The sequence below is a fragment of the Rattus rattus genome, chromosome 15, assembly GCF_011064425.1.
Source record: "Rattus rattus isolate New Zealand chromosome 15, Rrattus_CSIRO_v1, whole genome shotgun sequence".
NCBI classification, from domain to species: domain Eukaryota; kingdom Metazoa; phylum Chordata; class Mammalia; order Rodentia; family Muridae; genus Rattus; species Rattus rattus.
In genome coordinates this window covers 70,089,880-70,116,906 of record NC_046168.1, presented here as the reverse complement: position 1 = coordinate 70,116,906, position 27,027 = coordinate 70,089,880, and the positions used below count along the sequence as shown (strand labels likewise).

Sequence of the window (27,027 nt, the reverse complement as noted above, 5' to 3'; positions counted from 1 at the left end):
GTCTCCTGGGGCCCCAGACATCCCCCAGACAGCCGTCAGACATCTCCCAAGCCAGGCCCATCAGAATACCATCACACAGCAATTAAAAGGCAAACGAATGAACCAAAGGTTCTTTGGGGATCCTCTGCCAGGACCAGCCTGTCCTGCTATAGACCTCCCCCCACACCCTCCAGGCCTTGGTCTATAAGCTCTGTGTGGGGGTAGGGTGCGGGGTGCAGGGTGCGGGGTGCAGCTGACACTGTTTCTGGCCCACCCACTTGCACAGCCTGCCCTAAGGGCTCTCAGCACCTTCAAGTTGACTCCGTTCTCCAGTGTTTCTGAGGTGTACGAGTTCTCTCTGACCCCTGTGGATTGGCTCCATGTCCCCACCAGGTGATGCTTCCATCTGCCTGAGGACTTTGTACTTTCCATCCTCCTGCTTCCACAACTTTCCTTTACTCCCCTCATCGCCCCTCCACCACTATCCATGCTCAGGATCCTGGCTCCAAGTGTCCCTTCTTCAGAGGAGCCTCCTCCTGGCCTCTTGGGTTTCTGACGACACATCCCCCTTGTCCCTAGAGGACTCTCCTCACTCTGTTGTTGATATTATTGCCTCTATTTGATTAGTACCAGTCTCTCCTTTCTGACAATAAACTCCACTCGGACAAACTATCATGCCCACCTTGCTCATCTCCAAGCAGAGTACTTGGCATGCAGTAGAGAGCCTGGAGCAGTGTGGCTGTCACTGGAGTGGCTCGACGAGAGGGATTGATTCCAGACTCACTTGTCAAGGGAAGGAAGAGACCCAGAGGCGAAAGTCACTCCTCAAGATCCCAGCCCATTAGTGGAAGTGCTGACCCTTGAACTCAGGACTCCTAGCTCTCCGCTGACTCATTTCACCTCTGAACTTCGATTTCTTGAGTCCCGGTGCTATTACTCTTTGAGAGTATTCTAGGCTCAGCTCCCAGTAGTAACTGAAACTCCTGGTGGCTGCCACCCACACATGACACCCATAACCAGAATCATTATGACTCTAGCACCCATGGTCCAAGCCCCCTCATTCCGGATCGCTCAGCACCCCCTGAGGCAGGTCCTCTCACACTCTGCAATTACTCCCACTCTTCCAGGAGCCAGAAGGGTAGGAATGGGGATAATTAATGAGAGGGTGACAGCTCTTCTTCACTACAAGAATATCTCCCACCTCCTGGAGGCATTTCTTAAGTTCTATGGTGCAGTCTGTCTCACGGTCACAGAGCTGTTGGCTCAACTCCATCGCTTAACTTCTTCAGCATCCATTTCGAAGTTGGGTCAGCAAAGTTCCTAACTCATAGCTTTGAACTCCCTGAGGGCAGGGGCTTTGCCTCTGCTGCTCCTGCCTGTCTCTCCAGCTGTTAGAACACTATTGGACACATGCTAGGTCTTAATAGATACGGATGGTAAGTGAGCAAAGAGAGCTTCCCTTGTGTTAGGAATTTCCTATACTTGTATCTTACAGGGGCTGCTTGAAGTCTGTCATTCAGGTTAGATAATCAAGGTCTAGAAATCTTAGTAAGCAATAAGTGCCAGGACTCACACTGAAGCAGTGTAGCCCAAACTACCACAGGAGAACGAAGGTTTGGAATTTAAGCAAAGATATTGATTGCCCAGTGGTGATGAGTGGGAATGTGGTTGTTGGGGCAGGCTCAACACCAGGAAGCTGAGAAGGTGACCGCTGCACAGCAGATTTTCTACCAAGTGCCAACTTCACACCCTAGTGGCGGTTGCTTTGCGGAGACGTGTAACACAGGGTCCTGAAGCAGGGCTCACTCAGGATCAATGGAGGTCACTGCTGTCTGTGGGGAGCCACAAGGACCAGATTTGAATATCAGCCAGGGTCTGAGTCTTGTGGGAGAAGGTGGAGAGAGCCTGGAGGGAATCTTAGTCCAGGTTCTCCTTTGCCCTGCACACTTTGGTTCACAAAGCTCTTCTCTGGTATAGCCTCTGCCTCACCTATACAATGAGGGCGGTGGCTTTACGTACACCCTCTCCCCTCCAACATCTGAATGATGACTATATTTAAGGAATCAGTTACAGAGTCTCAGAATCTTTGGAATGGTTTCTTCATTTAGTTCCACCCAGGAACCCATGCCCAGCCCATCCTGTGGATGACACAGGCTTCTGTTGCATAGCTCTGGGCAACAGGTCTCAGTGGAGGATGACTTTGTCTGGTTTCCTGTACCCGAGGATATTAGGCACGATCTGAGACAGTTTTGGAAAGGGTATATCACTGGCACCTTGTGGGTGCAGACCAGGGATGCTACTAAACACTCTACAGCATACAAGACAATCCTTAACCAAAGAATTGTCTAGCCCCAGGTATCAACAGTGTTGATGTTCAGACACTCTGTTGTAGACACAGAAGGCAAAGTGCAGCTGAAGGACTTTGTGGTTGTGGAAATCTGTGGTGAGAACAATATTCCCAAGAAGACCCACTCCCTGTAACTAGCCCATGGACTCAGGCCTTCCTTCTGGGGAAGCCTTGAAGGACTCTTACTCCTCTCCAAGAGGCTACTAGAGCATTCTTAGCAAGGCTAATCACAGTGACTCAGCCAACACCCGGATGTTCTCAATACCATTCATAGCTTAACCTCCTCTTTTCTGAGTCCCTACAGTCTCTGTCCTTTGCTTGTATTTGGTTCCCTCTCGTTTGTCTAAGAGTTGTTGGCTTTTCTCTGCCTCTTAGCCCTAACGTTGGCCCCACGATACTCCTTCCACGTAACGATATTAGGAGGAGGAGCTTCGGAGGAGCAATTGGGCCGTGAAAGCGAATTTCCATGATTGAGCTCAATACCCTTCTGAAATAGGCCTCAGGGAACCACCTTGCCCCTTCTACCGTGTCAGGATACAGCCAGAGGGTGGCTCCGGTGTGAAAGTGGGCCATCATCAGACACTAAATCTGCAGCCACCTTGATCTTGAACCTCCAGAGCTATGGACAATACATTTCTATCATTTAGGAGCTACCAGTCTATCTCAGTTTGCTTTGTAGCCTGAATCTCAGATGTCCATCATAGGCTCATACTGGGAATGCCTGCCTGTTTCTCAGCTGGGTGCTGTGACACCTTTAGGAGGTGGGGCTTGGCTGGCAGAAGTGGGTCACTACGAGTGGGCCTTTGAAAGTTATAGGCTGAACCCTGCTTTCTTGTCTGCCATGAAAAAAAAAGCCTACATCTCAAGGTCCATTGCCATGAACCCTTCTTTACTGTGATGGACTGAACTGAGCAAAAAGAAATCAGCTTTTTGCTCTTTAAGTTGTTCTCGCTGGATACTTTGGTGACAGTGTTATAAAGAGAACACACCAGTTATCTGCTCTTGGTCCTTCTGGAAGGGACCTTCCCTGGCATACTTCCCACTGGACCCTCCGGTTGACATCACTTGGCATGGCTGACCGCCATTCATGTGACTACTGAGAAACACAGTTCCTTCCTTGCGCTGGGGGGTTGTGGGGAGACAGACCTTTCATATGTGAGAGGCCCCCAGAAGGAATTGCTAAAGTCAAGTTGGTTTGGGAGCTTAGGTGGTGGGTTTGTCCAAGTCTAGAAACAAGGTTTGATGCCTTGGTGAGAAGGCCTCAGATGAGAAGCTGAAGTGATGGGAAATCAAACCAGTGGAGTGGGAGGAAGAGCAAAGCCAAGAGCACTGTGGCGGTGGCGTACTGGGACGAGGGGCTGGAGGAAGGACAGGGGGATGAGAGGAATCTAGAGATTAACTGAGTGACCGAGGCAGGAATCCTGGGACAGGAGGGCTAGGGTGGGGTGGGGAAGCCACTGTGTCTTTCACCTTGGGGAATCCCCAAGCAACAGCTTGCTGGGATGCCCTGGGGTGTAGAAGCTGTGTAGACTCACAACCCCCCCGGGCATTCTGGGAGGTTCTCTAATTTAGTACACCTCAACCTCCCACCCCCAGGTGGAGCTAGAGGAATTTGCTCCTAGTACTGCCAGGGAAGCAGGCCAGGGGAGCAGCCGGTGGAGGTACACAGGGAAGGAAGGCAAATTACATGTCACTTTATATTAGCCACTCCGGCAACTTTCCTCACTCACCCAGAGAGGAGAGAATTAATTGCAACCTTGAGGAAAAGCCAACAGCAGAGATAACACTGATAAATGGAAGGAGGTCGGATCTCTTTTCCAGCCGTGAGCCTATCAGAATGCCTTAGAGAGGGGTCAGATTTGCTTACCTGTGAGGTACATCTCCTCCCCTTCAGTGAACATCTGGTGGCAGCGCACACATCTGGCACAGGTAGGGTGGTAGTGTTTTCCTCCTGCCTGTGGGAACCAGCACATGAAGTAGATACGTCAGAATTGGGTTTGCTGTATGGTAAGGCTGGTGGGTGAACCCGTCTTGGGTATATTGATGGTGTTGGTGTCTCCCCCCATTGTTCTGTGGTTGGTTGGAACGCTGCCCAGGGGCATCCACAACCATATGAGAGTCTACTCAGAGAGCTTGTTGATTCCTTCATGGGTCTTCATGAAAACTCAGGGACTCTCCTTAGACATGTGCAGGGGAATCAGAGGCTGCTATTCCCACATCCTCATTGCCCACAAGGAAGTGTCGTTTTGAGGACTGCCAGGGCCCCTAACACTAGTGATAACAAAGATGACTTCAAGTACTATGCTAAAGAACGACATAGATAGATAGATAGATAGATAGATAGATAGATAGATAGATAGATCCTTTGAACCCTGTTTGAATTCTGATTTCACCAAGGGAAACGAACCAGTTTAGAGTCCATGAATCTTTAGCATTATCTAAAGCACATTCATCTATTTTTCTAAGAATGAGAACAAGTACAAGGCTTGAAGTCTTCACAAACAAGAAAACTTGGCCAGAACTATATTCATTTTGGGTTGTCTTCAACTTGGCAAATGACTTGGTTTTTCCTGTTATGTTGTACCATTTGTCTGTTAAGTGAGTCAACTTACAGATGGATTAAAGTATTAGGTAAGGCTAAGTGTATGAAGTTTACAAACATGCCAAAAAAAAATACAAGAAAAAACCTATGAAGGACAGTTCTTTTTTTAAATGTGCTCAGTGTATAAATTATATTATGTGAGAAGCAGAATCCCGGGGAGCTCCTACACTGCTCCACCTGGATCTCTCAGACTGATCCTGGCTATTCTATTCTAACCTGGCTTTGGTAAATCCATTCCTTTTTTTCACTTTTCCTCCCGATGTTTCATTTAGAAATGGAAACGACTGAAGTTGCTAAATCTCTTTGGGGGCCAGGGATGGGGGGTGGCTTTGGAAAAGGCTTCCTGGAAACCAGTACCAGTGTCGAGCCCTGTCTTACTTCTGCACTAGGTACTGGAATTGTACCCCAGAGGACCTGATGTGCAGGGGCCCTTTGGAGATAGATCTTGGCTTTGCATATGGGAGGAACAGCTCAGAGGCTGAGATGGGAGGTGCACCGTGTTTTGATGGATATTTTTCATATCAGGATAGGTATTTTGGGGGAGGGATGAGGTAAACGAATGACTATTGGGAGTTGTGAAATCCTCTTTTAGGCCATTAGTTGGTCTGATGCTAGTTCCAAAATTACAATCGTATAAAGAAACCTTATTTCCAAAGAGCCTTAGGGGTGGGGTTCTTGGGATCAGCTTGTCTGTTTCTGGAGAAACTCTTATTTCAAAACTCACCGAGAATGTGAAAAGGGCAGGTTCTTACAAAAGAAAAAAAATAATCTTCAATGCCCCCTTTCTCCATTCCTGGCTGTTTATGTGGCTCCCACCATGAGAAAATGTTCTCATCATTAACCAAGCGAGCTGTGTTCAAACTTTAGAAGGAGCCTGCTATTTTCCCAAGTAAGGAAGTCGTGGGACTGATCTGTACTACCATGACAAGGAAAATCAGCTTAATTAGTAGCCTCTTCCCACTGCGTCTCCTTATCCTTTCAATTACAGGCCTTTTTTGGCCCTGATTTTCCCCCTTTGCGGCAACAGTGCCCCAGCAATACTGAAGCACACGTCTTCTTAAATGCCACCCTCTACCACCCTGCCCCAGATGAAAGGGACCTCGTGCCAGTCTCAGCAACCTTGCTCCTGGAAGGCTTAGAAAACAATGGGAGAAAGGGGAGGCTACCAGGGCAGCCTGTGCCCAGCATAAGAGAACAAAGGCAGAGAAATCCAATGAACCATTTCACCTGCAAACAAACTGAAGTCAAGAAATCAGGGAAGAAAAGTAGCGGAGAGTTGGTACCGCCAAATGAGGCCATATTAGAAAGCACCGAGAAATAGCAGCCAAGGTCTGAAAGTGGAGCAAAAGCAGGCTGTGGCTCCTTTTGCTGAGGACACAGGAAGGAAGGGTGGATCGGACACTCAGCATACTGAGGTCTGTCTGTCCCCAGAGAAGGAGTCATGAGATAGGCTCAGAAGGGAACGGGAAGGTTGGGGTGAGAAGATGAGAAACAGTTTTAAGTGCCAGCAGTATATTGGAAGTGTGCTGGCCCTGTACTGGGCAACTGCCTCGCCAGCATCCTTTCCCATCTTCCAGAAATAGCACTCAGCCTTGCTCAGTTGGACCTCCTGCCATCAGGCCATATGGTTATATTGTGTTAAACCCACCGAAAAGCTGATTCCAACTCTATGGGCACAGCGGGTTCAGAGATGGGCCTGAAGTTATCCAGAGAGTTCCGAGGTTTGCTGAACTATTAAGAAAGAACAGTTTGCTATCCACTGTGGATGTGGCTGGTAGGATGCGAGCTTGAGAAACTGGTGTCCAACCACAAAACAGAGCCCTTTTCAGAATAAAGGCCACGTAGAAGAACGTGGAGCCAAGATGGTCAAAGGTTCAAGTGATTTTGATCAGCCACATTCTCCAGCAGTGCCTAGAGCCAGAACGATGCCTACACTCTTATTATGAGAATGGACACGTTTCCTTTTGAACCCCTGTGATTTGAGGGTAGCTTCTGCCTTCCAACTAAATAAAGCCCTGTTTAACATATCCATTAGGACGAAGTGGCAGTCTTCACTATTGACAAAGGCTTAAGGTTTCTTGGCTTGATGTGGCAAAATTAGAATTCAAATCCTTTCCTCCTGGTTTCTGAGTGGCTGAGAGCTTTAGGCACCGGTGTAGGATCCAGAAGGCTGGAGTCTGTCTGTCTCTGACCTTGCAAAGGTACCACTTGTCTTGGGCATTCCTTTTTTTCCATTGGTAAGACAAGGAGAATGAGATCGCTGATGGAAAGACATTTGTCTTTCCCAGCTCAAAGGAAAATAAACGAAGTCACTAAGTCCAACATGTGTGAAGGACCAGGTCAATTGGAACCCGGGCACAGCTGCCTCGAAGGGAGAGACTATCCCACTGGCTTAAGGAAAAGCAGCCACTAGAAAACGTTTTCAGCTGCAGTGTGTGTGTCAAGATTTTTTTCTTTTGGAAGAAAATCCAGCTTTTGTGGCCCCTATCCCACTGGTTCTGCAACTTTCTGGATGTTTCTTCTTCCCAGTCATGCAGAAGCTGCCAGCAATTCCCATTGAAGGCAAACTTCCACTACCCACACCAGCCTTTGATCAACACGCCAACTGACCTGCCAGGTTTCAATTTTCCTCCCTTATCTTGTTGCACATGCACCTAAAAGGTCCACATATGTGTGCAAGTTCATGCGTGCACACATGCTTGCGAAGGCCAGAGTTCCTCAGGAACTGTCCGCTTTTCAAGCGACCTTTACTTTATGATGTGTCTGCTTTGTCTTCATGTGTGTCTGCACATCCTTTTTATGCCTGGAGCCCACAGAGGCCAGAAGGAGACATGAGATCCCCAGGAACTGGAGTTTCACATGGTTGTGAGCGGCCATATGGGTGCTGGGAATCGAGCCTGGATCCTCTGGAAGAGCAGCCAGTGCTCTTAACCTGAGTCATCTTTCCATGCCCTTCGCCTTGTCTTTGGAGATAGGGTCTCTCGCCAAGTAGGCTTGGCTGGTGTTTGGCTGGCTGACCCGTGAACCCCTGGGTTCCACCTGTCCTTGCCTGTCCAGCACTGGAGCAGGGCATATGCACCACTGTACCTGGCTTCTTAACACGTGTTCTGGGGATCAAACTTGGGTCCTTGTGCTTCCAAGGCCAACACTCTACCAACTGAGCCATCTCCCCAACCTTCCTTCTACAGCCTTAATTATCTCTCTGATAACAACTCCCGCTCTCGGTGCCACCTGTAGGCAACCCCTTCACAAGGCTGGTGCCAGTCCCTTTCCAGTCTGTCAGTATCTCTCCTCCACCTTGGAAAGCCTGACACCTCCTCTACTGTCTTTCACTTCTGAGTGCTTTGACTTTGCTTCTGGCCTTTCATCTATGCTCCTGTCTATCTTCTTGCAACCTTCCTGGGATTTCAGTCACAACCCATCTCAAATGCTTTCCATGATTCTGCCGGGATCATGTCTCTCTTCCGTTTCCAGTGCCACAGATGCTGTACTAAGCGTCTCGTCGCCCAGACTCATCGTTTTGCTACAACTTTGGCTTCTTCTTCCTCAGTCCTCAAAGTCTCAGGCTGCCCCACATTGGCTGAACTCTTGAATTTCTACTTCCAGGAAGCTGGAGACAAAGGTGGTTGGTTACCTTTGGTTTGCCATGGCTCCCTGATGGCCTCCTCTTCTAGTTTCCTCCAGTGGACAGGTTGTTCCCACTCAGTCTCTCCCGACTCCTCGGCACCCATTGAACCATACATAGACTCCTTATTCTTGTACCCACAGCCTTATAATCCTGGGCCCAGCAACAGTGAATCCCTTTCCTGTGTGAATTCCTTTCACTCTGCTTGGCACTCTTTGCTGGTCCTTGGAGATGCTTCATCATTTAGGAAGCCACTGCATTTGTTTATCTGACTTTCTCCGACTCCCTACAATGAATTTTCCTCATCACATCAAATGCAGTTCACAAAAACATGTAATTTTACAATGCTGCTCCGTTTTAAAGTTCTCCAAAGGCCTGCCCCTATACTTACCATAAAACCCAAGCTCTTGCTCTCTTGCTCTTACTCTGTTCCTCCTTTCTCTCGCCATTCCCCTCCCGCTTCTCTCCACATGCTCATGGCCACCCTCCACTCTTCTTTCTCTACTTCTCCCCCCCCATTCCAATAAACCTCCTCCACATAAAAAACAAAACAAAACAAAAAACAAACAAACAAAAACAAAAACATGACGTACCAAGTCCCACCTTTAAGATTTTGTTTTTGTTTTGTTTCCTGGTTTTTGAGACAGGTGGACCTGGCTGTCCTGGAACTCGCTCTGTAGACCAAGCTAGCCTCAAACTCAGAGATCCACCTGCCTCTGCCTCCAGAGTGCAGGGATTAAAGGCCTGGGCCACCACCACTGAGCTCCCTAGCTTTTCATACACTGACATCATTACCCTCAGGGCTCTGCCTCCATGCTATTCTTCACAGAGACCTTTCCAGATCGCTATGCTCTCTTGCTGAGCCTGTATGTGGCTGTAGAGTGTTTCTCAGCTTAGTCTTCATGGTAACCACAAGCAAATGGCAGTGCTAATAGTTGTGTCTACAGTAGCTGAACCGGCCTGCAATTCCTCAGCTGCTATCAGATGCAAGACAGAGGTCTATAGATACAAAGGTCCTCACCCCAAAGAGGAGTACGAGCTAGCAGTAGAGACGTGCCACAACTCAATTGTCCCTACCCTTAAGCTATTATTTTGCCTCTGCACTGAGCTCTTCGAGGTAGGTGACCCCAAAGTATGGGAAGGCAGCATCTAGCCCCAAAAGGTGTAGAAGGAAAGGCTGAGAAAGCCAAAGACTCAGCAAAGGGCGGTAGGTTGTCTGTCACTGGCAGAGAGAGATGCTGCATCAGAGGCTTGGGAGAGCTGTTGCCATGGCGATGGGCCAGCCAAAGAAGGGTTTAGAGAGCAAGCTGCTAGACAAGCTGCTTCTTAAATCAGCACATTATCAAACAGTTAAAACATAAAAAGGGCTTCCATCCTGAGGCAGAGCCTGGAGGAAAATCCTAATTGTTACTCCTAAGAAATCTGTCTGGGTCTGAATCCAAAGAAGCAAGTGATTTTTCCAGCACAGCGGTTTTTGAACCAAGAATTATTTTGTCCACATTCTATTTTGGGGGTGCTCAGCTCTTGGCAAGGTTATCTGGTCAGGGCCACGCAGTAAGCAAACTCTGGGAGGTTGAAGCAATGAAAAAAAGGGTCACAGGGAGTGGGGGTACTTTCTCCCTCTTGGGTGATGACCTTTTGGAGTCCCAGGTCACCTTGCTCACACATCTCCATGGTTACTCTGGTTTCTCAGCTTCACTTACCTCCAAGACCCTGCCACTGATGTACCGGTCACAAGTTTCACATTTGATGCCAAACTGGGAGTGGTAGTCAGACTCGCAGTACGGAACACCATCCCTGCAAGAGGAAGTTCATGTAGGAGGGGGAAGTCAGTAGAGTGGGGGGATGTTCTTGTTCAGAACCTGTCTGTCCAGGTCTTGTTCAGGACTGGCCAAGGCTAGGAAATTGGGAGCGCTTTTCGAGCTCAAACTGCCCCTCAGATATACACCTAAAGAAAATCCGTGGGGATGTCCATTTGGCCAGGTCCCTAAGCCCTAATGGGAACACTACTCTGAGTTGCCATTTTGGGGGTCCTTTCTTTTCTCCCTTCCCTTTCCCTCATGAGTTATCTGGAGCCGTCTGCTTCTCTGCCCCAAAGGACTCTTCTGGAAAATTATTTAAGACACAATTTAAGACACATTTTGTTTGCTGTAGAAAACCATAATGCTCACACATGGTACAGAAAGGGATAAAGGAAATAAATGTTTCCCCTTTCCTTCCACACCTTCCTGGTTTCCCTTCTGGGATATAACAATATGATCAGTTTCTCACAGACCCTCAAGAGTTCCTCCTTTAGCCAAAAATGTTCTCCCTAGCTTAGAGACCCACACATTAGAAGTATCCCACCGTTTATACACTATGCCTCCCATTATCAGTGTGTGTGCGTGCATGTGTGTGTGTGCATGTGAATGTGTGTGTGCATGTGAGTGTGTGTGTGCATGTGTGTGAGTGTGCATGTGTGTGAGTGTGCATGTGAGTGTGTGTGTGCATGTGTGTGTGCATGGGTGTGTGCATGTGAGTGTGTGTGCATGGGTGTGTGCATGTGTGTGCGTGTGTGTGTGTGAGTGTGCATGTGTGTGGATGTGAGTGTGCATGTGTGTGTGAGTGTGAAGTGTGCGTGTGTGTGTGTGTGCATGTGTGTGTGAGTGTGCATGTGTGTGTGTGTATGTGTCTGAGAGTGTGCATGTGAGTGTGTGTGTGTGTCCCACAGCAGTCATGTGGAGGTCACAGGATAAGCATGGAGTTGGCTCTCTCTTTCCACTTTTCCAGGGTTCTAGAGGTCAGACGGAATTTAAATCGGGTGTCAATCTTGTGAGGTAAGCGTCTTTACCCACTGAATTATCTCGCCAGTCCCGCTATGCCTTATTACCCTGTCCTCTGCAGCCAATGGCTGGCATTTCTTGCTTTGATAGTGACTTGCATGGATCATTTCATTTAATAGTTATGGCGGCCCAGGGAGGGTCTATTAATCTCCAGTGTGTGAATAAGAAAGCCCAAGTGTGGAATAGCTAAGTAACTTCCCCAGGTCATCCAGGACTGCGTACATTGAAGACCAAGCCCAGCTTATCTGGCTTCTCCCAACATTTTCGTGAGGACTGAAGGAGATGGGTTCAGTTTTTGCTAAGGTTTCGTCTGGGTCCGGCTCACCTACTCAGGAAAGGCATCGATCACCACGGTGGCTATGATGGTCCTCAAGGAGACCGTTCTCCCATGTTTGGGTATAAGATACTGTGGATCAGACTCAGATAGGCCTAAAGAGAAGGCATGCTAGTTCTGTCTCCATGATTAACATTACCTGAAGTTAAAGTCACTCTTGTTTGTGAGCCCATGAAACTTCTCTGACTCTTTCAACTAATCTGACCACTAGCCACTCAGGTAACACAGGTTCTTACTCTGCAGGTGTAAGTATGGATAACGGAGCAAAGAAAAAGTTATCATCTGAGTTAAAAAAAAATTGCTAATACAACTTCACTTGGATTCCTGGGTTGGGGATGCCTTAGGGAATTGGAAATATACATAATTATAAACACAGGCAGATGGAAAAGGTCGCATTTACTGTGTCCTTATTAGATGTGGAACATCGACCTCCATAGTCATCTTATTAACAAATGAGCAAACTAAGACTTAGAGCTGTTGAGTCCTTGGCCAAGGTCACAGAGGCAAGAGGATTTCTGCCTTGAGCATCTGTAATAGCTTTATGACTCCTGCCACTTTGCTGCAGCAGGAGAGGGCCCAGGGACAGACTTCAGAGACCCAGGGGGTGGGGAGTCATCTAGGCTAGGGCTCCAGAGCTGTGTGAGATCTCTTACTGGCCTAGAGAATTATAACCTAGGACCTACGATTCTTGGCTGGTGACTTCCCACAGACATTCCTTACTTGGCATGCTGAGAGGGGGAATGCCACATACCTATGGCATGGCATCTAGGGCTTTCAGTGACTCCACCTCAGCTTACCTCTGCAGCCTGGCATTCAGCTTCACCTCTGTGCTCGCAAATAGGATGGAGTGATTAACCTATGCCCACCCTACCTCCCCCGACGGGCTAGTATTCTGCCTTTAAGCTTGTCTTTGGTCTTTGAATCTTACCCAGTCTTTCAGGGCCCAGCTCAAACCTTCCACAAAGCTCTTACAGACTCCACATGGCTTTTGTCGATTGTTAGAAAGGGACCCTCCCTTTCCCTGAAGGTTCATAGCCCCACTTTGCACCGTGGACACAGGCTGGGGTGTTTGGCCAGCAGCTAGTTCTCCTTCCTCAGGCAGCCGAATGTGAACTTTCCTTCAGAGGCTACCCTTTCCTACTTACAGCTTTCTAAACATCACAATGGCTGCTTTAGCGTTGGGCCTTCCTGGTTAGTGTTTGGGCAGGAGAAGGCATGTAAAGCAAGGTAGCAAAGTCAGAGGTAGCCATGGGGTTTCTGCTGCTGTCTCTAGAGAAAGGCCTCTTCTCTCACCAGCCTTGCTAAACTGATGATCTGAAGCCAGGTACCCTTGCTGATTTTCTTTGCTACTTAATCTGCCTGGGGATAAATCTAACGGAGAGGGGAGCAGAGGAGGGAGGGAAGGATGAGAGACGAAAAGGGAGTAGAGGAGGAGACAGACCGTAGTGTTGAAGACATCTTCAAGAAGCTAGTATACCAAGCTGGACAGTGGTAGTACATACCTTTAATTGGGAGGCAGAGGCAGGAAGATCTTTGTGAGTTCATGGCTATCCTGGTCTGCAGAGTGAGTTCTAGGACAGCCAGGGCTATACAGAGAAGGATTGTCTCAAAATAAATAAATAAATAAATAAATAAATAAATAAATAAATAAATAAATAAATGGATATATAGAGAGAGACAGAGAAGAAGGAGGAGGAGGATAAGAAGGAGGAATAGTAGGAGGAGGAGGAAAAGAGGAGAAGGAGGAGGAGGAGGAAGAAGAAGAGGAGCAGGAGGAAGAAGAAGCAGCTGCTGCTAGTGTACCTTTGACTCTTCCAAGGTCTGAATCAAACAACTCCAATTGTTGCTTTTAAGTGTGTTGCATTGGGCCTTTGGTCACTCATGACTGATATTCGTAGCTCACAAGCTCTTCCACAAACCCCTGGTGTCCTAAATCTTCCTGTCTGTAGCTTGTTTCCCTTATTGAATGTGTCTCCACAGCAGACACTATGTACACTGTAGCTCTACCAGCTTCACCATCTCCTGGTGTTGGGCTAGGCAGGGGCAGAGGAAGTGTCTGGAATCAGAAAGTATCAAGTGCCAAGGGCCTTCTTCCAGTTGCCTTTGGGAATTTGAACATATATGTGTGGTCACCAGTTCTAAGGCTTGAAGAGCGTGTCCAAAGCTGCTGTGTTTAAGTCCCAGAAAGTGAATCCTCTTACCTAATAGTTTTGTTTATCCATCACCTCCTGCTATCTCAACTAATCCCATGTAATAACTGTACTGACTTTTGGTCAGGCATTGTGCTGAAGGCTGGGAATATAGCAGTAATTAAATCAAAGCCACTGCCCTGAAAAGGACAGAGAACAGAACTGTCACTGTGCAAGTTGCTTGCTCCTTTGAGTCTCTGTCCCATGAGAGCTGTTTTTTTAATTTTGTATTGGTTTTGGCTTTGAGATAGTGCCTCTCTGTATATTTCTGGCTGTCCTGGAACTCACTATATAGGGTGGCATTAAACTCACAGAGGTGCCTCTGCCTCTGCCTCTCTGCCTCTCTGCCTCTCTCTCTGCCTCTCTCTCTGCCTCTCTCTCTGCCTCTCTCTCTGCCTCTCTCTCTGCCTCTCTCTCTGCCTCTCTGCCTCTCTGCCTCTCTGCCTCTCTGCCTCTCTGCCTCTCTGCCTCTCTGCCTCTGCCTCTGCCTCTGCCTCTGCCTCTGCCTCTGCCTCTGCCTCTGCCTCTGCCTCTGCCTCTGAGTGCTAGGGTAAAAGGCATGTGCCATGCCTGGCTAAGGGAGGCTTAATGTCATACTCCATTCAAAGATGTCTGTTAGTTCTTTGTGCATAGTGAAAGCTCAGCAAACGGTAGGAAGCATTATCATTACCAAACTCACATTGCTATATATAATTATAAATGGTGGTAGTCTGTACAGGAAACAGAACAGTCTGATGGTAGTGATGGGGGGATGGAGGTGGGAGTGATGGCATGGAGCCGGCTACCTCCGAGTTGGAGGCATATGGAAAGAAAAGAAGGAATCACAGGTGAAGACCACCATTGTTTCATGGGAGAACAACCCCAGAAGGCCTGGAGGTAGAAGGAGGCTAGGAGGGTGGCGACTGTGGTTTCTGTAGTGGGGGTTCAGGAGAGGATAGTGGGACAGGCCTTGTGGGATGCAGAGGCCCCTGGGGCCCTGATGGGGAGAGGGAGACACTCACTTGCTAATGTATTCCCCAGTGAGGATGACGCTACAGGTCTGGCATTTGAAACAGCTGACGTGCCATTGCTTGTCCAGCGCCAGGAGTGACTGGCCGTGTTTAATCTCCTCTTTGCACCCAGCACAGTCTGAGAAGACAAAAGTAAGAACATCTTGGGTCCTTTTGACCTCCCACCGTCATCACCTGCCAACGGAGCTCATCCCTGGATGCCATTTTATTCCCCACAGGTGGCCACCCTGGTGCTGCCTGTACCCAGAGACCCTGCCAGGCAGGAGGAAAGGCTGCCAGAACTCTGACCTGTCGACAAAGGACCATGGAGTGACAGGAAGGAAAAAGCCACCCACTGTTCACCATGACAGCCATTCGTGCCGTCATGCCCTCTTTCATCGCCCTAGCACCTGTCATATTTGTACCACCTAGGAGTTTAAGCACACACCATTGCAGCCCCCATCTAGAGGATGGAACTCCACCACGACCTCTGCATGGCAAAATTTGAGAAGCCCTGATTTTTGGACACAGGCTGCATCTTTCCACTTCCCTTCTAGGCAAGGGCCATATGACGGTTAATCCACTTGGTCAACCTGACTGGATTTGGAGTCCTACAGGACACACACATTTACATGTGAGGGTATTTCCGTACGGTTTGAATGGATGGTGGGAGGACACTGTCTGCCCCAAGTGTGACTGGCACCACCCTGTGGGCTGGGGTCCTGGACTGAATCAAAAGGAGACAAGGAGAGAGGCAGCTGGCCCAGTGCCTGTGCTCCCTTTGGTCTGCTGAGATGTGAGCATATTACCACGGTTGGGACTGTCTCCTGCTGCCTTCCCCGCCCCCACCATGGTGGACCATGTTCTCTGAGCCACGAGCTAAAATACTTAGTATTTGACTGCAGTAAGGAGAAAAATAACTAGTGAAAGGCCATTCTTGTGCTAAATCTATTTATTTATTTATTTATTTATTTATTTATTTATTTATTTATTTATTATTTCTTATTTCCTTTTGTCTATCCTGGTGCTAGGCACAGAGTGGGAACTCAAAGGATATTTGCTGAAGAAAGTCCGAATGCCTGGAGCTCACAGTGCTCAGGCAAAGGAGTGAATTTCATGCTCGTCTTTCCCCAGCACTCAGTGACTAAAGTTGAAAGAGACCGTCCCAACCCAGGAATGTGCTTTCACTCCCTGTCACTGTCACTGCCAGAATGGGACAGAAAATAAGTTGGAGCCCGGTGGTCTGGTCTGCCTATTGTTTGATGAGTGTAGAGCAGGGTGGGTGGGGCAGGAAATAGAGCCAGCATCCAAGGTACTTGGGAAATCCTGGGGATTCGGGCCTTGCTGATCAGATGGTCCACTTCTGAGGAGGAACACAGTCACCGGGCCAAGTTTATCAGAGGTCAAACCTCCTTATTGACAACACAAGACACACGCACACTTTGGAGCATGTGAGGAGAAGCCATGTCTAAACTTGGTGGGGAGGGAGGTGTTACGGGGAAACATACTGATTCCAGAAAAAATGAAAAGGAAAAAGATAATGCTACTCCTTCTTTGTTATCTAGCCTATCTGAAGGCTTAAAGCACGGTACAGTTGGAAACCTTCCTGCTCCACCTTATGCTAAGGGATGTTTAAAAAGGTGCCCAGCAGTCACATGTTCAGTCCTGCAGGAACTGACCCTCCAAATGTGTCATCAGGTCCCAGATGCTCCCCCGCAGCCTTCTAAAGGTGCCACCCTTCCTAGACACACCACCTCCTCTTCTAGGACCAGAGTAAGGACAGTCCTTATCCCCTCCCCCCAAAAAAAAACTAACAAAATGAAATAAAATTGTTGGTTTTAAAATTCACTGGCTTGGGTAGGCCAGGTGCCTCCTCTCTTCATGGACAGACAGCATCTGGTTGTGCTTTCTATGTGGCGCCCCAAGAGGACTTAACCATCACAGAGGGGCTTCAAGTTCTCAGAGCACTTGGCCAAGTGTCCCAGCCAGGGAAGGAATCGGCCATGTTTCTGACAGGTGGTGCCTGTTTCATGCTTTATTACATGCGAAGGCTCAGCCCTTCTCAAGTCAGCTTGTGCCGTGTTTGGATAGGCGTGACTGTCAAGGATGTCTTCCTTCCGTGGAGCTAAGGCCTGACCCTGTCACTTCCCCTATTCTTACGTATCAAAGAATGGCTTCTTCCATGACAGTCCCTTCAAATAACTAAAGGCAAGCGTGGTTTGTTCCTTCCTTAGCCTTCATGCCTTTATGCTTCTCTTGATGTGGTCGTCCACATTCGCAAGGGAGCGCTATGGTGGCGGGCATCAGGTCGGCTCATTACGAAAGTCTCTGACTCTTCAATGAGGCTTCCTGGCAGCTGGCTGTTTGTAGAAATGGCCACATTCCAGTAAAAAGTGCCATTTCTACAGGCTATAGGAACACACCGGAGATGCATTTAGCATTCTGAGCTACATGCAATTAAGAGCCAGTGGCGGTGTAGTGGTTGGAGTGGGTAGAGAATAGAGTGAGTGGTAGGAGCTGGCTCTGGCAAGTTCCTCTTCCAAACGGCTTCCCTACAAGCAGGTCAGTATAACTGACACGCACATAAGTGGTGGTTCTCTTTGACATTCTTGTGTTTTCACACACATCCTGTGTGTTTGCCAAGTCTCTGCTCTTAGGGGAAGCCCTGCTTATTCCTTGTGAGAATTCTGGGATGCCCTCACTTGTGGCTTTTCTGTCCACGCTCCTCTGCTGCTCCTCCATTGTACTGGCCTCCTGTTTCCTGGGGCTTCTCCCCCCTCTTCCTTCTCCTTTCGCTCCTGTCCACTGACGGACACACCTCTCTGGGAGCCCCCGGGTCTGATGCCATAAACAGGGTTGGGAGAGCCACTTCCTGGCCTTGGTGTTTTTTGGGAGCCAGCTGTCCAGTCTTCTTGTATGTCTCTCCATTCCAAAAATTACAGCCTTCAGCTGGCAGGAAGCACGAGGCCCCCACCTGTTCCTCTCAGATCTCTCCCTTTACTATCAAAGCCCCGAGAGATCCCTGCAGCCATTTTTAGTTTAGTTGGCTACATCATCCATTCTATTTAGGTCAGCGAAAGTACGGGAGCTTTGTGAGGCACAGCAAGTTATTCACCTTGCTCTAGGCAACTAGACTAGGAAGAGAGGACCTTTACCAATTAGGAAGACACACTCCTGAGAGAGGGTGCTAGGGGAATAGCCTCAGAGCCTTAACTTAACATCTGTGTTACTTTGGGAAGGTCATCTACAGTTTTCGAGTCTGGGTTTTCTTTCTTATAGAACAATTACTCTTATTGCCTTCATAGACTTGAGATGATGGAATGAGATATCTGTTCATTTGCTGCGATGCCTAACGGTAGAATAAATGCTGGCAGTGGTGACGCTAACACATGTGACGGTGGATTAGTGGTGATGGGGGAGTTGTTAATGATGGTAACCACTATGGTGGTGATGATTATGGTGGTGATGGTGACTATTGTGGTTGTGATGATGGTGACAATTGTGGTGATGAGTGTGCTGGTGGTGATGGTGATGGCTGTGGTGGTGATGCGTCAATTGTGCTGTGCTGGTGATGATGGTGGTGGTGCTGATGTTGATGAGGATGGGTCTCATGCTATTGATTCTTCTTTGTGAGAGCTATGATCTGGGGGTCATTTCTTCTGCATATGATAACATGATTCTTTTTCCTTTTGACAGTTCATGACTATTTTCCTTTGAGTAAATATTATTCTAGCTTTTCCAGAATATATCTACCCCATTGGGGTGAAGCTTAACACTCTTATAGCTTAAGAGAAAAACTATGCTGTGTTTCCCTTTTCTGTCCTCTGGTATGCCTTTCTCCATCTTTCAGGTCTGACTTTGGTTTTCTCTATTCCTTGGGAACTCGGGAAGCATCCACTATGCCCTCCAGTCGGGGCTCCCTTGCATTTGCAGCGCTGTCTGCAATCACTTCTGGAGAGAATGCTTCAAGGAAATAGGCTCTGTGGGTGCCCGGGTGGATGTTTTTATCTCTGAGCTGAGCCAAAGGCCTTTGTTCCCCTGGAAACCGCTCACATGCCCACTTACTCTTCTTTACCATCTTTCCCTCATCCTTCTGGATATCCTGATCTGCAAAGTTACGGTGGAGACAAGTTAGAATCTCTCTTCTAGAACTTGTTCCTATATTAGGCTTTCACTCGGTAGAGAAAGCCTGCCCTGTTTCTGAGACTCCAGCACACACAGAAGCACACAGCACACCCCAGAGAATTCATAGTGTGCTCAGGAATCTTATTCTCCATGTCCCGTTGGTGTGCTTTCTACAGTAAACCTTGGAGTCAGCTAGCTTTTCTCACCTCTGTAACCAAATACCAGAGAGGAACAATTTAAGGTTGGGGGGGGATAGATTCATTTTGGCTCGTGGTTTTGAATGTTTCAGCCCGTTATGGTGAGCCATTTGCCTCTCCAGCCTAAGGGACAATGGTACCCACATTCAGGACGAGTCTTCCCTTTTAGGTGATACTCTGATTTGTATCCTAAGGTGTGCCTGAACCCATCATGCCAACCTGATCCCTGTACGGAACGCAGTTGCTTTTTACAACACCCCTGCGAAGATGATAAGGCATCCCACTATTTTTTTTTTCATAGCTGTATAAATCGAGTCTCAGGGAGGCTACAAGACCACTTTGTCTCGCGCAGATGGCTGGCAGCCCTCCCAACCCATTTGCTTCCTGCTGTCCTTCACGGATATGACCGCTGGTCTCTGAGTTTCCGGGAAGCTTAAGCCACAGGGCGAGAACCCTTATCTAGTGTTTCTGTCATGGGGATATGATTTCAAGGAGTTATGAAGGATAGCCGTGTGCACACTCAGCTACCTGGAGAGGAAATCTGGCCAGAGCAATAGATTGCTCTTGGGTATCGTCAAGGACACTAAAGGAAGAGCCCTAAACAACACATCCCAGGAACAGATCTGACTCCACTGAAAGGAAGGGTGGACAAGGCAAGTCCATTCATTGCCTCTCCCATCAGCTCACCACAGCTAGGTGGGCTGTAATGGAGCCCCTGGGAGCTGAGGGCAGCTGACGTAGAGTCTTCTTGGCTCGCCTCCCCGGTGTGATGCAGCAGCTCCGGCATGCTGACTGTGCTGGTACCGAGCCTGGCTGCCTCTGTGCCCACACAGTAATGCAGCACAGGATGCTAATGGATTTTCATTGATTCTCTTGATGGGGCCAGTTAGGGTATCATATAACATGAAAGCTCATTGGAGCTCAGTGTGGCTCAGGAGACCCAGAGCGCTGGATCTGTGTGTGCTTGTGGGTGCACACATGTCATCCACGGCTCTACAGGGACATCTAGGAACAGTGATCTAAAAGTCTGGCCAGTACATGTGCCGTGTGGACTGACTCCCACAGATTAGGACCGCCCTAAGGCATATTCTCAACCTGTACATCCCCCTCAAATCTGTGGCTTGATAAAACACACTGTTATTACAGCACGGCTGATGTCTTTCTCATGACTGGATGCTATTCTCGCCCTAAGAGCAGCTAATGAATCACCCAAGAGGCTCGGAAAGAATGACGACGCCTGGATTCCATTCTCAAAGGTTCAGGATGAGCCCAGAAAGGTGTCTTTTCACAATGTGATGATCCACAAGGCTGACATGGTGGCCCCAGAAACATGCCCTGTGGGGTTTATTCTTGGATCACTCCTGACTTCTTGCATAGCTTCTAGAAATGGAGAACTACCGGTAACAAAAAACCACTTGATCAGCTCTGCTGTAACGCTCCCAGTACACAGAATCAGGAACTCCTCTCCCCCTTGTCCTGGCAAGGATCTACTTAAGTGGCTCCAGCTGTCACTCCCTATAGCCAGGTAGCCTGTCTTCCCTGCATTGTTCTATGGAGTTTGTATCTGGGCTGTATGCCAACTGGGTAATGCTTCGGGACCCATCCAGGGTGGCAACCTCCCCTGCTTCCCGCCAGGACAGGGTACTTGGGAGGACAGTGTTCATGGACAGAGAGGTGCCTAAGGGGAGGACTCACGGCTTGGTCCACGGATCTTGATTGGCTTGCTGCTGGTCATCGACTGCGAGCACGTCTGACAGACACATTCTTTACCACTGAAGGTCACCTTATCTCCAATAGGGAAAGGCTTCCTGTGAGAGAACAAGAAAGAGAGTCAGCATCTCCTGTCCTGAAGATTCTGTGGCTACTGGCAACTGACAGGGAGGGCGTGTGCTTGGATATTCTGTAGGACATGTAGCGTGTTTTCTGGAGCATCAGACAAGTCAAGTGCTATTCAGAATAACAGACTGGATAAAGCACTCAATATCCAGGGGCCAGAATTGGAAGACTTGTTGGGCTAGTTATGTCACATGACAGTGGTAAGTCATACTGTTGCCGTGAGCTTATACTCTCCAGCTGTAACAGAGAGGCAGCCCACTCCTCACAGAGCTGTTCTGCCATTGCAGTTGGTTCTATCCCCATGTATCAAGGGACCGCTCAGGCCCCAAAGTTGCCAGTTTCTCCCTTTCACTATCTAGACATCTCTTAAAACCCTCTTCCGAAGGAGAGGATTACCCTACCCCAAACACTTCCCCCTCGTCCTCTGTGAGAGTTCTGTTTCTCCAGCCAGGGGGTCTCAGGCTCGTGTATCTGCCTGCCCAACAAAATGAGAAACTACATACAGATCCCCAGCATCAGCAACGCTGTTGAGTGGCTGCTTTTGTTCTTGCGTTGTGGGGTGCCTGTCACGTGCACTCAGAGCTTAGCGCATAACAAGTGGCCCCACTGTCTTTTTATCAGCAATATGGGACTGTGGAGGGAAGTCTGGGGTGGGAATCTGGATAGCTACATCCTCGGCCATCCCGATTTGTTATTACATTTCTTACACAGCCATTAGTCAGAAATTCTAGCTGGTTACTCTGTTTGGCAACTAACCAACCAGTGGTTATTTTAACAGGGAGACTAATTAATCAATACATTCTTTTCCAAAATAAAAAATGCACATGTACTCAAATCATATTTTGCTCGGGACTTAATCGGAGAGGGCCATTAAATTTTAACACACTGGTGGGCGGGGCTGAGGTTTCCTTCAGTTTGTTTCCATCTCCTTAATGTGCTGCCTGGCATACAGCAGACCCGTAGTGCACATTGCTAGATTAACAGACACGTGACTGAGCTGTCTGGCTGGGAGGCGGGCAGAGAGGAACTGTCCTGAGGGTGGTTGAATGCATGCCGCAGGGGAGAGAGCAGGCACACTGCAGGCCAGCCACTGGATGCAAGTCTCTGTGTGTCTTATGCATTTTACTGAGGCTAGAGAGGTTGCAATGGTTTGATCTCCACTACCCAGGCTTACACAGATGAGGCCACTTGCTAGGGTCATTCTTCCAGGAAGTGACAGTGTTGGGATAATGGAGGAAGGGTTCTGGTGGACATCCTTATGCTACCCTAAGGATGAGAATATGAAGCGTGGGCCAGAATGATACTTGGCTCCCAGACTGACTTCCGAGACACAAGGTAGTCAGTGGTTTTCGGGCTATCATTATAGGACAAACTAGTGCTTTACATCCCACTGGATGTGACAAGACAGGATCTGGCTGCGACATGGTTGGAAAAAAGTCACTGGCTTGTTAGAGCAGTCCATCCGCTCTCAAGTTTTCAGAATCAGTGAAAAGCCTGTACACTCCTGAGCTGCCTGGGAAAGGCCAGGTATTCCTCTTCCCTAGGGATTACCCAAGAGGGCCTGGTCTCCGTGGACACTCACCTGCACAAGCTGCACACGAAGCACTTAGGGTGGTAGGTGCGGCCCAGGGCGGAGATGACCTCACCCGTGATGAAGTCCCGGCAGCTGTCACAGCGAGTGCCATAGAGCTGCTGGTAGTCCTGGGTGCAGATGTACTCCTGGTTCTTGAAGAAGAAGCCCGACTGGGCCAGGCCACATCCACATACTTGGAGAAACAAGGAGGGAAACAATGCAGGTTGAGTCCAGGGAGAGTTTGCAAGAAGAAAAAGATCCTTACTAGGGGGAAGGCTGCTGTCTGACTTTGTCGTGAGTAGCCATGGGAGGGTGGCATGTTAGAGCTCATGGGCTTTTGGGTTATCTGCATTAGAGACACATGGCGTTTCTTCAGAGGTAGATGCCTAAGCTTGGTTTGCACTCTCAGAGTCCAGGGCTGGGTTTTTACATTGCCCAACTGACTGTGATGTATATTCCCTGGGGATTAGGGACATTATACAGTCCTCTCAACACACTGAGTTTCAAGGCCTCGAGGATCATGGCATGCCACACAGCTGGTGGAATCACGAAATTGAGAATGAATCACTCACTTAAAAAAAAAATCTCCTGGTAACTTGCTATGTGCTTGACACCCTCTCTTGGGTCGAGAGCAGTGTGGAGATTGTAGGCTCCAAATCCCTTACAGGAGAGAATAGGTTGGCAACGGGATGGAAAATGTGAGGCTTCTGATTGGTTTTCACTGCAGCCAGAGGGTTGGTCTGTTACCAGGCATGTGATGCAAAATATACAACCCCTGAAGTGTAAAAAGCTAAATGCGTCTGCGGAGAGAAGATGCCACGCATTATGTGTGATGGACCATGGGGCAGGTACAGACCGTGGGAGAAAGGACATCCTGTCAGTATGGAGGGAGAGATCGAAGCATTGAATGTGACAGTGTACAGGCACAGGAACACAGTTGTATGGGGTGGGACTGGGGCACAGAGGAGTCTGCAGGGAGTGAAGAGACGTACACAGGACAAAATAGTTCCAACCCACTGGGAGAAAGGCAACAGTCCAGCTTAAGAAGTTTAGGCTTTCCCTGTGTTGGGTAGCTCCCAAGCCATGCTTGGTTCTGAGGGTGAGGTGAGAGAACAATGCAGGCTTTTGCCATTACTCTTGGCTATCCACCAGAACTTGATGGTAACACCCTACTGCAGAAAACAACACGGGCTTTAATCCCAGGACTCAGGGAAGACAAGCTGATATTGATTGGGAAGCTTTCTCCAGTGTGGTATTTTGTAGAAATAAATAGAGGTTAGGTGAGAGAAAAACAGGTAGATTTGTAGGTATCTGAACAATTGAATTTGTGGAGGAAACAATTCTACAAAGGGAATCTGGGGATAAGATCTCCAGATAGGAAGTTAATTTATGGAACCAATACGTTAGGCTATAGGAAGAGGCTGTTCCTTCCAGTGGAAACCAAAGAGTCCCGGTGATAATGAAACCCTCAGTAAGCAGGTGAGCCTACCAGTTCAGCCAAAACTAGAATGGGTCAAAGAGCAAATCAAGGAAGGTAGCTGGAAAAGCCTTTGGATCTTGTGCTAGCCCTGCTCGTCTGCACCTACCTGGAGACTGGTTGCATCGCTTTCCACACTGTCTGTCTTTGGGTGGAGAGGGCTGGGACTACTACACTAAACGGTGATACAGTACTCATCAGGTACTCCGATCTTTGACATGGGTTCTCTGAGGATTTTGGTAGATATAAAAGGCAGCTCTCTCAAGTCTGGGCAATGGTTTGGGGAACCAACAATTTCCAAACCTGTCAGTTTGCAGAACCAGCTTGCAATGGGTGATGTCACCTGAGTAAATACTATTTCGTTACAGAGAGTTCTATAAAAGAAGCCAGGCTAAGGGCAGGAGAGCTTTTCCGATGTGGGCAAACACATCTCGCAAAGTGTTTGCTCACTTCTGTAGGTTGGCAGCAAGTTTGACAGACAGTGGGGGGATGGGGTGATCTTGGAATCAGACCACTGGGCTCAAGTCTCATCCCTGCCACTAAGTCTTTGGATGACTATGAACTTGGCCCTCTGCTTCCTGGGGCCTCAGTTTACACTAAAGAGGCTGAACTTTTAGAACTGACCTCCCACAGGCCCAGGAGAAGAACTTGGGGCTTGTCATGTGTCTGAGCATTTTGAAATCAGTATGAAGTCTTGCTGGGTTGGGGGAAGGGAGGATGGATGGTGGGGACAGTGCTGAGAAGAGGCCAGGAAGGTCTCAGCTTTCAGGCACCATGGAGATTCATCCTCTTAAACAATACCTGGCCTTGGGAGCAGGGAGAGGCAGAGCACAGGCTGTTCTGGGCGTGCAGGTGGTGGATCAATTGCTTCATGGAATTAGTTGGGTCATGGCCCATCACCTCATTGGAAACAGCTCCTGTTTTTCCCTTCTTTTTTTTTTCCCTCTCCTTTGTTTTCTCTGCCAACTCCATCTCTAGAGTCATCTCTCCCAGTGGAGAAAACCAGGAGGCCATGAGAAAAATTGGAACAACCAGTTCCTTCATTTCCTCCAAGGAGCTAGAGGAGGAAGTTTCTGGTGGGAAGGATGTAAAAGTTGATAAGAATCTCAGGGAGTCCTGGAAATCCAGCAGGGAGCCGGGGATGGGAGACAAGCAAGGAGCAACAGGAGCAGTAAGCATATGCTTAGGAGGCCAAGCAGAGCCTCATACACAGGGTCCAGGCTACGTGAGGAGCTGGTAAGAATGAGCACATCCGGGCAGCCATGACACATACATACGCACATATGTAAAAGTCTAATGGCTAAGAAACAAGAACTTGGAAGATGGGTGACTCAGTGAGTAAAGCGACTGCTATATAAGGACCTGATACTCAGAGCCCATGTAAAGCTAGACCAGTGGTGCATACTGATAACCCCAGCGTTCCTATAGTGAAACGGGAAGTGTAGACAGCGGGCATGCAGCGATGAACAAGTGACCCCATCATGAACAAGGTAGAAAGTGAGGCCATCCTCTGACATCTGCTTGAGGAGTCCCTCGTACACAGGCACGAGTGCACATGAACTCACACACCACACACACACACACACACACACACACAAACACACACACACACACATGCACACACACACACACAGCATGCACACACACTTGCACTACTTGTGGACTCCCTTATACACACACACACACACACACGCACACACACACTCATGCACACATACTTGTGCTATCTGTAGACTCCCCCCACACACACATGCACATGCACACAAACTTGTACTATTTGTGGACTGCCTCACACACACACACACACACACATGCACACATGCTTGTATTACTTGTGGACTGCCTCATACACACACACACACACATGCACACATGCTTGTACTACTTGTGGACTGCCTCATACACACACACACATGCACGTAACATGCTTGTACTACTTGTGGACTCCCTCATACATACATATATACACACACATACATGAGTACACACACATACACACAGCATGCACACACATTTGCACTACTTGTGGACTCACACACACACACACACTCATGCACACATACTTGTGCTACCTGTAGACTCCCTCATACATACACACACACACACACACACACATGCACACACCCTTGTACTACTTGTAGACTCCCTCATACACACACACACACACACACGCATGCACACACACTTGTGCTACTTGCAGAGACCCTCATACATGCATGCACACATACATACTCAAAGATTAAAAACAAAAGCAAAGCAGGTCATACGGCTGACCAGTAAGAAGGATGGATTACACAAACTTAGAACCTCTTAGAACCTAGAAGGATGTCTTGCAGCTGTTTTCTCGAAGTTTAGTTGTATGGTTTTTCATATGGCTGCCGTCCCGCCCATCTGGAACCCTCGTTGGTGAGGGATATTGAGAACGCAGATGGATGTTATCTGTGAACACCCTGACGAGAAGTAGGTCTCACACACCGCCATAGCATGTGCCAAAGAGAAATGCACCATTTTGCAGGTTGCTGGGCTTTTGTCTGCGGTCCTTGTCTCGGGTGTCGCATGAGTTTTAAAAGTTCCCTCGGTCTCTGAAGCCCCTTTGTAAGGTGAGGGGGCTAGCTTGTTACTAAGGAGATATCAGGTGTGCGAGTCTAGGTTTCTGCCAGAGAAATTGAGACGCTCAAGACTAGATTTTATAAAATTTCGAGATTGTTGTTAGAGAGGCCTGGAGGGCAATCTAATTTGATATTTAAAACATTTCAGTTGTGAAATATATAACACACAGGAAAATATATCTGAATAGTTTAAGGGAATAACAAAACATGTACCCACACGACTGTACCAAGTTTCTAACTAGGCTGCACCTGAGGAGCTTGTCTGTGACTCTCCTGTACCGCCTCCTCCCCACACGGTCCCTGATTGGCTGTTTATTATCCTT

The 27,027-nt window shown here is 48.3% G+C and overlaps 1 protein-coding gene across 1 annotated transcript in view; it reads right to left on the bottom strand.

Moving 5' to 3' along the window:
* Window positions 1-27,027, bottom strand: part of Ablim3 (actin binding LIM protein family member 3) — a 118,031-nt gene that overhangs the window by 36,957 nt on the left and 54,047 nt on the right. Inside the window, exons 4-8 of the mRNA XM_032885553.1 lie at window positions 22,628-22,811; window positions 20,905-21,017; window positions 14,900-15,026; window positions 10,257-10,350; window positions 4,194-4,281 (exon numbers count right to left, since the gene is read on the bottom strand). Coding sequence (XP_032741444.1) covers window positions 4,194-4,281; window positions 10,257-10,350; window positions 14,900-15,026; window positions 20,905-21,017; window positions 22,628-22,811 — 606 coding nt within the window. The remainder of the gene's footprint in view (window positions 1-4,193; window positions 4,282-10,256; window positions 10,351-14,899; window positions 15,027-20,904; window positions 21,018-22,627; window positions 22,812-27,027) is intronic.